This window comes from Lissotriton helveticus, chromosome 2_1 (genome assembly GCF_964261635.1).
Source record: "Lissotriton helveticus chromosome 2_1, aLisHel1.1, whole genome shotgun sequence".
In the NCBI taxonomy this organism is placed as follows: Eukaryota; Metazoa; Chordata; class Amphibia; order Caudata; family Salamandridae; genus Lissotriton; species Lissotriton helveticus.
The window spans coordinates 301,108,533-301,123,225 of record NC_136059.1 but is presented as its reverse complement, the minus strand read 5'-3'; the positions used below and the strand labels follow the sequence as shown (position 1 = coordinate 301,123,225).

General features: G+C 39.6%; 1 protein-coding gene across 3 annotated transcripts in view; it reads left to right on the top strand.

Annotated features, from left to right (window-relative positions):
- ATP8B1 (ATPase phospholipid transporting 8B1) overlaps positions 1 to 10,318 on the top strand; it is a 557,465-nt gene extending 547,147 nt beyond the window's left edge. For all 3 annotated transcript variants that reach the window (XM_078674864.1, XM_078674865.1, XM_078674863.1), the window contains exons 27-28: positions 1,909 to 2,039; positions 7,308 to 10,318. In XM_078674864.1, the coding sequence (XP_078530990.1) occupies positions 1,909 to 2,039; positions 7,308 to 7,541 (365 nt within the window). In that variant the 3' untranslated portion in view covers positions 7,542 to 10,318. The remainder of the gene's footprint in view (positions 1 to 1,908; positions 2,040 to 7,307) is intronic.
- The last annotated feature ends 4,375 nt before the right edge of the window (positions 10,319 to 14,693 follow it).

Here is a 14,693-nt window from a genome sequence, read left to right as displayed (position 1 = left end):
AGGGAGCTGCTAAACATGCAGCTCCCTCTGTGGAGGTAGCAGTCCTTTTGTCAGTTTCCCTGTCCACATGACAGCGGTCCAGGAAATTGTGGAAAACTCCTCTCCCAGCAAGCTGGAGCAGTTTGACAACTCCGCGCTTGCTGGGAGCAGAGTTAGTGTTTGCTCTGACTTGGAGGGAGCTGTAGTCGAAGCAAACAGTAATTTCCTGGGTATGGGCACCCCGGGACATAGAGAGTCCCCAGGGCCACTCACCACGGCCCCCCTTTAAAAAAAAGAAAATAATTAGTCCCAAGGAGGGCCTTGGGGGCCAACAACTCCTCCTTTTACCTCCAGTAAGGCCCACACACTGCCGATTGCTGAAAGGTCTTGAAAGGCCACACCCCTTTTCTTCACCACTCTGCAAATGCACCCACTGGTGCTCTACTGGTTGGGAAATGAAGTCCCCTTGGCTGCTGATGATCCTTGGGGGCCAACAAGTCCTCATATTACCTATAGTAAGTCCCACACAGTGGGATGCTAAAAAGTATTTGGAGCCCATGCTCCCTTTTCCCACAACTCTGCAAACCCGCCTCCTGGTGCACTACTGGTTGAGGGATGAGGCTTGCTTTACTCCTGAGTGTGCTTGTGGGCCAACGACTCCTCATGTTACCTCCAGTAAGTCCCACATAGTTGGATTGCTATGTGGTTGTCAAAGGTCCCTCCCACTTTCCCCACCACTCTGCAAGCGCACCTCCAGGTGCACGATTCCACTTTGGTCCTGACACCCTCAGCAGTTAACTGGAATTCATTCCCCAACCAGTAGTGCACTTGAAGGTGCATTTGAAGAGTGGTAGAGAAAGGGGTGGGCCTCCAAAGACCTCTCGGCAATCCCGCTATCTGGGACTTACTGGAGGTAACATAAGGGTTTCCTGGCCCCCCAAGGACCCTCGGCATCCAAGGGGACTTCATTGTGCAGTTTGCAGAGTATTGGAGAAAGGGGGAAGGGCCTCTGGCAATTTGCCTGTCCTGCATTTTTTTTTTTTACAGGAGGGCCGCTTAGTCCCCATCCCACGGGGCCATGCTTTTTAAAAAATAGGGATGAGGAGGTGCACCCACCCTCCCGCTGGGCCGATTTTGGCCCCATGGACCCCTAGGCCTGCCCTTTTTTTAAATTTTTTATTCAAGACAATAAGCGGTGGGGGATCATGAGCCCCCCTCCCCCCCCTCTTCCCGGGCCAATTTTGGCCCCGGGGTCCCCATGAAATCTGAATTCATCAAATCTTTGCCGCCTTGTCTTCAAACCAGGAAGCTTCAACATTATGGATTTGTTAATACTTCTCTTGCTATATTTTATCTTGCAAATTATGTTCTATAGAAATAGGGTCTGTAACCAAATTTTGTATCTCTGTGCAACCAGAACCTGCATTCTGTAAAATAAAATATTTTGAAGCTCAGCAGTATGGGAAAGGCCCCTCGTCAAAGAGGGTGCGCCTTCTGATATAAATATAAGAATGTACATGAATATAGGTATCTGAATTAATATTTTCTAATTTCATTCTACAATAGTTTAGCACTGTTTTTTTTTAAGACATTTCACTTCATATTTCACATTTCAGACTTTTATGAAATGTGCGCTATACAAGAGATTATGACTATGACTGACTTTATTTAAAAGCTGTTGCTGAGCTTGTTTGATTTTCGCTGTTGCTGATGGATGGCAAGATCTTTTTTCCTGCATGTCAAAATATTGCAATGTAATTCTGATTGTAAATATAGTTTAAAAAAATTAAAAGCTGAAAAGGGGAGTGTTGCAACGTACAATCAAATTCCACTTGAGATTTTTAGCACTATTTTTCTCATTTTACCATCGAAAAAAGAAACCAGAGTTGTTCCTTAAATGTTCTGTTTCTCTTTTATTTATTTCCTCAGGAGCAGCTCCAAATGCTCTACGGCAGCCATATCTTTGGCTGACCATTATAATTACAGTTGCAGTTTGTCTATTTCCAGTTGTGGCAGGGCGCTTCCTGGTCAAGACAATCTGGCCTTCTGAAGGCGACAAAGTAAGTTGAAACACAAACTTTCTGTTATCCACAAGATATGCATTTTGCATTGCAACTTTACAGTTGAATGACACGTTATGCATCATCCTGCCTTATTGTTGCTAGACTAAGGAAAGCATCTGGTTTATATGGTTGAAGTATTGCACAGTATTATAGCAATTAGTAAGCGTGACAAGGTCTCAAAGCAATTTAATGGTGATTAGGTAACTGGGGAGCCCTTTAAATAAGCATGATAGCAAGTGACGGGCTCTGTGGATAGATGATGGAGAGAGCATATAAATAGGGACTCAAAATTCAAAGTAAATTAGAGCAGTGAGATGAGTGAGTGGAAGAGGAGCAGGGAAAACTAAAGCAATACAAAATACAGTGACACTGTGCAAAGCAACGGATTAAATGCAAATCAGACAGCTAGTAGACCAGGGGAGTGGGAGAGTAGGGAATTTGAGGAAAGAGAATGGGAAAGTCATATATACAATATATCACTGTAATAGTTTAAAACAGGGAAAACCTAGCTGGATGATTATTCGGGTGGGTGACTGCCACCTCTGGAAACAATCACAACCATTCTGAGGGTGACTCCTTAGAGCCATTAAATTAAACTGAGCTCAGCCCCCTGGTAGCTGTGGCTCTGAGCAGACGGGTTTAACGTAGTGCAGTGTGTAAAGTAATTATGGAGTAGCAAAACGGTTATAAAGTCAGAATGCAAAACAACAAAAATAAATCCCAACACAAATTCGAAAAATAGGATAATATTTAATAAACACAGTGGCAGCAAACTGGCAAACAAGGGGAACTGGAGTTATGAATGTTTTAATGTGTGGGAAATTAGCAACAAAGAAGCACTAAGTGCCAAGAGGAGTCTATGGTTACTGTAGACTGGGCCCTAGGTGCAATTTGAGGCTGACCACTATGTATCCTGGTCAAAGATATTACCTCATGAGCCAGTCTTTTAAGTCTAAATCCACCACAGGAGTATACTTCTAACGCCCCACAGGACCTGTTTGGAGGCATTTGGAGACTTGCAAGGTGTCAGGCAGAGGCTAACAGCAGGGTCTAGTCCAGGACCAGTTGCCACTGGTCTGCTGGGTACTTCCAGGAAAAGGCCTCTTGTTGCCTGCTGTGTCCCTGTAGCTTGAACAGGAGGTCCGCCTTATGACCATTGGAAATCACTTCTTTGTCCTTGGTACAAGATGGAGTAGGTCCAGTCCTTCAGGGTCCCCCTCAGGTAACAGAATGTTCTGAAGAGGGAGCTAGTAGGTAGGAACTTTTCCTAGGTATGCTCTAACCAATGAGGTAAAAGTTCCCGGGCCTACCCCACCCACTTTAGGCATTTTCAAGGTGGTGAAAATCTTCAGCTACTAATCATGGGCTCCGAGGGCTGCAGGTGTGTTGGGAGTGTGCTATAGAAATCCTAGTGTCCTCCCACATCTAGGACTAAAAGCCAGTTTGAGGCATCCACTCTACCCACAATAACCCTAGAGACATAAATCTGGTAGGGCAAAAGCAGAGCCCTTCAGAAACAAGACACCGGATCCACCAGAATGGTTGCGACATCCTGTACTCTTTCCCTTTCAACTGTGACCCGGAGAGTTAAATATGAACCCAGCAGACCTGTCACGCAGGATTTGACATGAATGCAGGATTTGACATGCAGGCAGGATTTTACACCACCTACAGCTTCCCTCCCTGGCATATTCTGTGGGGTTTAGAGAAGTCATCTCTGCCAAAACAGGTCCGCCTACTGTTAGCATTGAGTCAATTGCTTCTCAAAAGCAAATTACTGGCTGTGAGAAGCTATAGAGTCAATGCAAATTAGCAGCTCGAAACGTCAGGCAGGGAAAAGCATATTTTTCTTTAATATTTATGAAAAATTGTTCTGCACCATTGAATTGGATTGTAATAACTATTAAAAATCTGAGATAAAGTATTAGTATTTTAATGTGTACTCTGGTTTTCAACATAAGGCAGCGAGGCCTCATTCAACAGTCAAAATGTCTTTTGGGATATGGTTACAGTAAGGACATGCTAACATTAATTTGCTACATGTCCTACACTTAAATACCATGCCTGCTACCTTGTGAACTACAAGGCCTGCCTGCATAGGGTGATCTATTTGTATTTAAAAACAAAGTTTTGACCTGTCAAAAGTTTTTTGTTTTTTTGTCAGGCTGAATTGCAGTTTTTGCACTGCTGCATTCAGGCTACATTGATATACCTCAGGCTATGTTTGCACTGCCACTGTAGTGGATGGCGCAATAGGTGCTGCAGTCCATCAGAGGACATACCAATTCTGGATACACCTTGTACCATATGCTAGGGACTTATAGGTAAGTTAAATATGACAATTCCACCAAGTTTAAAGGGGGGGGGCACAAGCACTTTACTACTGGTTAGTAGTGGTTAAAATGCACTAAAGCCCGGAAACATACATGGTTGAACAAAAGAGGAATAATACAGGGGGACTACCCAGAAAAGGCTGGATTCCTACATGAATCCTAACGATGAACAGTTGCAGGCAGGTGCGGCGTTGCTCAGAGATTCAGCAAGAACGTTATATGGAGATCTTAGGGTCACTGCTCATTGACTATGATCCACTTTCTCTAAGGTAACCTATTCCCCATTTCTTAAAGAAATTGCACAAGACACAATATTAAGGAAGTCTCTTGTTGTGTACCTAAATATGCTCATTAAGAGCTAAATAGCAGCTAACTCTGCTTCCCTCGATTGATGCATTAAGCTGTTTGCAGTGGTGTAACACAGGCCTCCGCAGCTCCTGTGGGGTAAAGGGGCCCCAACACTTCAAGATGTCCCTCTTCAGTCCATGGTCAATGCATATCTTTGAGACTTGGGTGGTGCCCTCACCACATTCTGCGGGGGATGAGGGGGGCATCATTTTCTGTTACACCACAGGCTCTTTGGTTTGTGTGATAGGCCTGTGTTCCTCTAGGAATTCTGGTTATCGCGTCTTGGTGTATTGTATGTTTCTACACAGAAGTCGGTATATGGTATACCTATGGTAACACATCAAAATAACTTAACAATGAGGTGAGGGCACGCCTTGACTACACTAAATGTGGAAGCGGAGTCATTGTTGGGCACATCTCTCTTGAGTTGCCTTTGTCCGTAGATCATGTAAGGAAAGACTCACTCGATCTACATTATGATTGCAGTAAGTAGAACAGATTTATTTATTTCCAATTTTATTGAGTGTGCTACACATTTTCATGGCTCTGAGCACTGTACAAAAAATCTGCCGGGGCAAAGCACGGGGAAAACATTGTTACAAGAAAATATAGATAGAGACCGGGTACCTAGAGTAAATTTAACAGTGTAAACAAGTGCTTGTTAAGAATACTCTGATTAGAGACAAGGAGGATCAATAGTTGTTACTTGACAATATATACAGAGCGTTAACAATATAAACATAATGTACCATAGATTATGCAGGACTGCAGGAATAGTAGACTCCAATTTTTAAATGGTCACAACATGTTTAATAATAAAGTTTAAAGAAGAAACTGAACAGTGGAAGACATTCAATATCTTTTTTTCAAAATGGAGCAAAATTGATTATGTAGAAAGAGAAAGATCTTACTATCAGTACTGCTCCTGCGATCTGTCCGTTAAGTTTGAAGAGCGTGGTGGTGGTGGAGTAGGTATGAACTCTATCCTTTACTATATCTTAGCCGTTTGTTCCAGTTTTCTATTTCATTTGAGCCCACATTTGTCTGCGTCTGTCACCTGTAAGTGAGAGGGGCCATGTATTTTTACATTTACACAAATCTGTAATGGTTAGCAGAGAAACACTGCATGCGAATTTAAATTGTGGTGTTCATTTAAATGCCAGTGTAGCAGTGTGCTGGGCGTCAGTTCCACCTGTGAAAAAAAAATCTCCTTTAAAAATTTCTAACTCTGTTTCAGCAGTTTAAAAACGACATGCCTATTTCCCTGTTCCTCCTTTTATCCAAGGATAGGATCTCATCTGGAACACAGGACTTGGGAACTTATATCCTTGCACTCAAGATCTTGTGCTGTCACAACACCTTTTTGAGTAAACCTAAAACCCTTCCCATTTGCGCATGGTGACAAGTGGCAAGCGACTATTTGCTCTATTTAATGTTGTATATTCTACTTTGCAGGCACTGGGTAGATTACCTTTTCTTAAACTGTCTTAAAATAGTATTCTGAGCTTCTAGAACGAGTTCATTTCTTTTCATTTATTTCGGATGGTGCAACGATTGTGATGCTCTGGCGAATGGCTACTCAAACTAGCAAACTACCAAGGGTAACAAAGCTTTCCCCAGTGTAACATGCACACATTGTGCAGGCCTGTGTCCTTAAATTTGCATCAGCTCTTCTTTAAACAAATTTAAACAGAAATTCATTCTAATCTAATGTAACAGTAAAACTTGACTAAGTTCAAATTGATAGACTTTAGTGTTTCTTTCAACGCAACTCTTGGGAAAGCACCAAATACAAAAGATTCTGAAGATGCCCTATAATTACGACACAGAACCCTTTCAGAAAGAAAACATTTAGATATATCCCTCTGAAATAAAAGTAGAAAAATAATTCTTAAAGAAACAAACCTGATTGTCTTTCATTCTGAATTGAAAGAATTTTGAGTACGTTTTATATTGATATCAAATGAATAAAAGAAGTGAAGTCTGTGGGTCCACATACTATGCGTATGACAGAATTGTGAAATCTTTAACACCTTCTGCATATTATTAGCATGGTAAATGACTTGCCTTTTGGATTCTTCAATGTTCAGCTTGTATGCTGTTGTTGGTAATCAGAATTAGGCCGATGTTCTAGACCGAGCACCCTTCAATCTTCTTTCTTTGCAGCAAATATGATGTGAATTGATTAAGATGGTTTACACTGTAAATGATAACCTTTCCTACATCTTGGCTGAGGTTAGATTTTTTATTTGCACTTTCTTTTTGAGACAGGGCTGTAAACTCGAACTGTGTAACATGCCAGTATTTAAGCCAGCCCGTTAGTGCACTATCCCTCCCTCCCGTTTTCAGTAACTATGGCTGAGTTGTATCCATCCTACATCATGCTTAACCTTATGTACTTTTTCTCTTTTGGGGCTCAGATATTGCTGTGTCCAGCTAGGCTATTACAATAATATATTAGGCAACACAGTAGTAGAATTTAGTGTAGAGATTCAAAATCAGATGAATACTTTGTATCAGATGTGGATTTATGGTATGTATTAAAGTATCTAGGGCTTACTGACCATTATGTAATTGTTTTTAGATTCAAAGGGCCCGTAAGGAATATAAGCCTGAAGAAGTTGAGTGGAAACCGAAGGAAACTGTTTTGCGGAGGGGGAACGCAGCTCGCCGTTCTGCTTATGCTTTTTCACATCAACGTGGATATGGTGATCTCATTGCTTCAGGACGCAGCATCCCCAAGAAACGAGCCCCGTTGGATGCAGTTTTGGGCACGAGTGCTGCAGAAATAATGCAGTCTTCTAAGAGCACAAGTTGATTTAACAGCTTCCATCCCACGTTATTTTTATTGATCGAATTGACAAGCATAAATATATACCGGTATATTTTTTATGGAGGAGTTTTTTTCTCAGGATTTTTAATGAAAAAATATAATGTTGATGAAGTTTTTGAAGGCATCACACTTCTTCGAACATTATCACTTGGTGGACAATATGGAACAATAAACATGCCAAGAATGGGGGTTTTAAAGTTTATAGGTTTGAGGTAAAGTTTAATTGTACTGGAAGTTTTCTGGCATTTATGGCAGTCCATCTTGGTGGTAACAGCTTTCATCAAACTAAAAGAAAAAGTTAAAAGTGCTTTAATAGGGACAAAGGGAATACCAATCTTTGAGTCTAGGACACCATAATCAAATAACTTTTAAGCCACGTAGTCCAAGTAAATAATGTAATGGAAGAGATTCTGGTTTCAGTATTTATTAACCACCTTTGTGCACCCCAGCACTATATTTAAATCTGTTTAAAAACCTCCAATGTTTTTCATTATCACCTATTTATAGCAGAAGAATATTTTCATACAAGTATGTTTCTGTACCTTTTTGGGTCTTCCATGGTAACACAATGGTCTAAATGGCTTTGTACCCCTGCTGTATTACCTTAAATTCTATAGATTCCTTTTAAATTGTTTCTATTCGTTTCTCCTTTTCTCGTCTTGTAAAGACACCGTTCGTCATTACGGAAGCTGTATTTAATTCCAGGTGCATAGGGCACCAAACCATTTTCAAGAATAAAATCAGTTCAGCTTGCTTATAAGCTTCAAACATACATGCAAGACAGTTGCCTGTTACAGAAGGGCTGATCTAAAGAGCAATATTTGTTAGTGATAATAGGTCACCTTGTGTTACTGTAGGTCTACTATGGAGTATTTACATTCGCTACTGGAGTCCTCACAACTAAATGTACTCATGTAAAATTAAGATTGCATATTACTTTGTGATACTTTAATGCAACCCTGGAAAATGTACAGAGAAAATGTACATGTGAAAACTAGTATATCAAAATGAATACGTTTTTACCTTATTTTTTAAGTAGCGTATTCATATTTAGTAGTTTTATTCAGAGGTTAAGGTACGTTTCTTTTGATTGTTAGCTCTCTTCTCCAGCTACTCACAGGCTAATGCTGAAACCTATGGAAACAGAATACAATGGAAAATCGAACTTTTTAACAGCCAACGAATAACCTCCTTTGCTATCTAGAGTATGTCTAGTCTACAGTATGTGGGGGATATAATGTCTTCAGCTTGCAGAGAAAAATGGGCTTCAGATGGCTTAAAACCACGACATTTACCAATGCAATCTCTGCACCTTTCCTTCCTTCTTCACCATGCCACTAAGTTTAGGGATGCTTTAAAACGAGGTTTCCCTAAGGGGGTAAGAAGTCCACATTTCGATTGTGAAATTGTTACTTGTCCTTGGCTACTAAAATGCACGTGCCTATGCACAGTTTTTTAAAGCACCTTATTGGAATGAGTTAGTAACATTTTCATTTGTATATGGTTGTTTTGTCATCGAACCAAGGAATGGCTGCGTTTCTCTACAGCAGGTGCACTCGATTCCCTTAAACCAACATTCCGTGCAGTAACACTTTCCATCGCTAAAAGTGATCAATCCAATTACAAAATGAAATGGGAACAAGTGCAGAGTGATCCCTAGATTGTTTTCCAAATGTTAATGACCTGAGATATGAGAGGTTAGATGTACATACAGACTTGGGAATAGATTCATAGTGATTTTTTCCTCGGTGATAAAATAGTTAATACTACTTACTAAATGTAATTAACACTTTGGCAAAACACTGTGTATCACTAAAAGATGTTCTTTCCTGGTTTAAAACGTATGCTTTTCTCGTACTGACACCTAGTTTACCTATTGAGCAGCAACATTTTTACCCTTAAATTCAAGCTACACAGTTATGATTTATTTTTCTAATATGTATTAATTTGAAAAAAGCTGCATAGTTATTGACCATCAAAAGTGTGCAAAATAATCCAACAAGATTATACAGTGTGATTAGGATTACCATGGTATCTGTACATCGACGAGATCCATCTGAGGATTTAAAAGCTTTATATTACAACAAGCCCAACTGTTTGGTCTGCTCTCTGCATGCTTTTTTGAGTAAAAATAGTGAGATGGATGGCCTACTGCCTACATGGTTACCGGAAGCAGCGGTTGCTGATACTAGAGTACTTCCGGGGGAAACTCCAGTTTACCAATCCTTCCCAATGAATGGGTCCAGTTGCTAGCATACGGGTTTGCACATATGGGTAATTTGCATAGAGGCAATTATAATGGATTCCAGTTACATATCGTAATTACTTGTTGGTGTCTAGTGGTGTAGAAATGATTCGGTCAATATCTAGCCAGAATTCTTGCCCTTGTTTCACCTGGATAAATATAATATACAGTGACGATAAATAGAAGTTTGGCAGTTGGCTCAAGCAGAAACCGTTAGTAACTGGAGTTTATACCAGGGCTGTCCACTCCATGAAAATATATTTTAGCTAAACACAACCACAGAAACATCCACATGTTGAGCTATTTTTGATAACTGTTGGTTAATCTTAACATGCAAAATTGTAAAATGTATTTTGTAATAATAAAATTAAAGTTGCCATATGCTGACACCGGCACAAGGTGGCAGCACTGCCCTATTATATGATGGTTGAATTTCTGCAACCTCCAGAGTTCAGTATTTTTCTGAACCTGCTCATGAAAGTCAGCTTTACAAATTAATAAAACATTTCTATTTAAACCGTTGTTGTTTTACATGTTATTACCCTTTGGATAATGAATGTTGTATCTATATCAGCAGTGACATCAATGAGAGGACCATTGTACAGAAAGAAACCAAATAATTGGGTGTCATAGAAAGGGACACCAAATCAACTCCTACGTTATGTGACAATATACTGACTGAATTCGTATTGATGTGTTTGGGTATGCATGTTTTTTTTTATTTCCGTGTATGTAGGCTTTTTGATCATCAGATTAAAGTATCTCAGTTTTTTGTTTTGCCTCAGTACTGATTTTCATCTCAATGTTTGCTTTTCATCTTACATTTACTGATCTCTTTCTAGTAAGGTGCATACGTGTACATGTGTTGGGCTGTACATAACGGCAATCACTATTCCTCTATATAAGACCCCTCTCTCTTCCCTTGTCTTTGTCTGTCTGTGTTGGGGCCAAAATCCCATGCACAGCTTGGAAAACCCATGCTGTGCTATTGTACACACTTTTGTCTAATTAGCCCTGCTTTTTCCTTCAGAATCTCGACGAACAGGTGAGTCCACTGCGGAATGGTCATCTTTATATTTGGATGCTTCTCACCTGTACTGATAGTCTGTATCCCTGCTCTGTGAGTCAACGCGACTACTGCTTAGTCATCATCATTTTGCTCCGCAAGTCGCGTTACTTCTTAACTGGCTGAGGATTATGGCCTGAAAAGGCAAGATGGTGAATGTACCTCAGGAATGCGCTTCCTGCAGCCGTCTAAAAATCTGCAATAGTTCTTTGGTGATAGGTAAAATACCTTGCAATTGCTGAGGCCCTGTTCGGGCATCTACAAATCTATTGAGTTGCCTGCCGAAACAGTATTCCAGGTGAAACTGAAGGACTGTATAGCAACGTAACTAAATGCCACCGGTCTGATGATTCACTAGACTCAACACACCTTGCCCTTTGAAACCGGTTTCACAAAACAGAAGTCCTCTGCTTTAGATTTTCGAATCTAGATTCTCCTAGTTCCCTCATTTCAGTATAAACTTGACTTTGGATTTTCTCCAGTTTGATGTTGCTGTTTTTCTTATTCTTCCACTCTTTGCTGACAGCTTTTTTTTCCACAAATTGTCCCACCCCTTGATGAAATATATCCAAAACTCTTAATAAATACCACTTACTTCACCAATTGATATTATTAGTATGGGGGTTAAGATTAGCTTGTGGACTCCTTCGCCTACATTTCCAAACTGCTCATCTACCTTTACAAATCATCTACTAATTAAACAGGGCAGAGAAGCTATTCCCTCCCATGCACTAGTCTCCTCTAACTCGCAGGAGTGATATTAGTTATGCTAATCACAAACTGTTCACCTGGTTATTCACTTTAGGTATAAATTCGCAGCATTGTAGTAAAGGAAGCATGCAACAAACTCTGCCTTCTTTTGCGAGTAGCATGTCTAATACCGGGTGATTTTGCATTATCATGCCTCTCATACCAACTAATTCTTTGTTAATGGCTGTTAGAGCCCCTACTCTGTTAGTAGCAAGCCTAGGCAACTAAGATAATTTTCTCATCTTCACATCGTTCATGGCTACTCCAACAGAAGGTATTAAAGCGCCAAATAAATCTCCCAGCACCTGTTTAAAGCTACTCCTGCTCCTCCCTAAATTAGTAGCATTCCCTCAACTCAAATCATCTGTATGGTATATTCTTGGAAGGGCTAAAGCCACACAGTAACTTCCCACCGAATGACATGGTATCTGAAAATATGACGTTTTATGACAAACTTAATATTTTTATTAATATTTATATAATTTTCCTTTTATATAAGCTACCTGCCCTATGAGTGCTTGATCCCTTCACCAAATAAATCTGGTCATAATTGCTCCAGCCCACAATTTCTGCATTCTTGTACCCTTCTCTTTAATGAATGACATGTTTCCTCTCTTTGCTAAATCCGAAGTTTAACCTTGGATGTATTTCTGCCTTTTCAATCTTTGCTTTCCCCTGTTCTGACTTACACTTCTTCCCTTCTTTTGAGTTTTCCTTCTCCTTCCTTCATCTTTTGTTAAGTTAATCTATAAAAAAAATCTTTCAGCATGGTAACATTTTACATGAAAGCTGCTTGCACTTGTGGTAGTCTTATTAGGATGAAAATAAGGTTGGAAATACTTCATCAGGTATTCTCTTTTTCTCACCTTTCCATTTGCTTTTGAGATGCGAGAAATCGGTTTAGTCATCCATATATACATGTTTGAAGACTTAATGTGTGCTTTCTCTAAAGGTGATTAATTATCGGAATAAAACAGATTGATGGTGTTCTGGTGATCAAAAAATTCAAAAACACACTTCACGCGAATAAATATGACAATCAATGATGTAAATTCGTAGCACAATCAGCTGCAGAGGCAGTTAAATGAGAATACATGTTTCTTTTACTTTCATTAACCTCGCGGGTTCTGCTAACATTTGATAATAAACATTGTAACTTTTTTTTTTTTATAAATTTTTATTTGTCAATGATTGGGTAATGTATAGTACAATCAAATACATCAACGCAGTATCAATACTGCATATAGCCAACATCAAAACATAATATCACAGATAAAGTAATTAAACAAGGAGTACATACAAAATAAATACCAAAATACATACTAGGACCCATTTATTTACACCATGTTAGGTATCCTTGAATTTCCAGAAGATTATCTAAAGCAAACACCCCCTATTTTATTACATTTAGCAACTGAGCGTATGCCTCTTGACTTGGCCAATGCTTGTTCCATAGCATATGTCTGTTGGACTAAAAGCCACCAATCCATCACATTTGGAGGCTTTGGCGATATCCATTCTCGAGCAATAATCAGCCTTGCCAAGACTAACAAAATAGTTAATAGGCCACTGCTTTTAAATCCAACATCACTACGGCCCAGCATAATTTCCCCTACTGTCAAAGGTATTTCTAACCCCAATTTCTGGTGGATGATATTCTGAACATCCTGCCAAAATGTTTTTAGCTCTAAACATGTTACAAACATATGTTTGATATCTGCCTTATACACATCACACCTTGGGCACTTCATCCTATCTGTAATTATATTGTTAACCGCCCACTTGGCTATCCTCTCGGGTGTGTAATAGAGAAGACGGATAGTCCGATGTTGATGCAATCTCAAATTAGTAGAATGCACTACCTCTTTTATAGTGTCCAATGCTTGTATTATAGTGCTAATAGCTACAGGACTCTCCAATATTTCACTCCATTGATTAGCCAATCTTTCACAATCATCTGCTCTGTTGCTGCTCAGCCATTTATAAACCTTGCTAATAATAGATTCCCTTACTTCATCATACATAAAATCCCAAACCTCAGACCCAGTTATATTGGTAGACTTCAGGTGCTTTAGAAGATAATCTCGGGTCTGATAATATTTTAGCAGCATATAATTTGGTGATTTATATATGAGTTGGAGTCTTTCAAAAGCAATAATACCATTATAGTCATAGAGATCACCCAAACATCCCACTTCCAATCTGCCCCAGTTTTTCCCCACGACCCATCGTGAAATATATTAGGTAAGGTAGGGTTAGAATACAGAGGGAATTTATCATGATATGAAGATATATTGCCTTTATGCAAAATCGCCCACCAGATATATATGCTGTCCCGAGCGGTCTTGAATTTAACCCTTTTAAAATAATTAGGGTCCATTCTATACAAAAACATCTTGCTTTCTTCCCCCAGCATAAATGCATGAAAAAAATTGAATACTCGCAGGATTAATCAAACTACGGAGGCGACTAAAGAAAGATGACCAGAAATAAATCTTCAAATCCGGTAACTCCAAGCCTTTTTGACCAAATGGTAATTTTAAGCTTTCTATCGCTCGCCTAGATTTCTTGTATCCCCATATAAAGCTACCAATTGCCCCTTCTAATTGTTTGAAGGAGGAGTTGGGGACCCGTAGTGGAATGGAGCATAAAAGGTATAAAACCTTGGGCACGGTTTTCATTTTAATTATATTAATATGACCTATAATGCCTATCGGTAGCTTGTGCCAATTTTTAAATGATTTCATTGTATCCTTCAGCAGCTCCTCATAATTCAGAGAGATAATTTTCTCTATTTGTGCTGATATCCATACCCCTACATAAGTGATGACTGGACATACCCCCTGTATAACATCTAGCGGTTTGTGATTCATTAATATTTGGGTCTTATTAATATTTAGTTTGTACCCTGATATCTGATTGAACCCGACAGCCGCCGTTATTTCCCTTAATGCTCACCCTGGGTCTGTGGAGAATACTGCCAAATCGTCCGCATAAACAGTGACCTTTAAAGAAGTTGTTCCATTACTAAAAGCACTTATTTGATTGTTTTGTAAAGCACAGATAAATGGCTCAA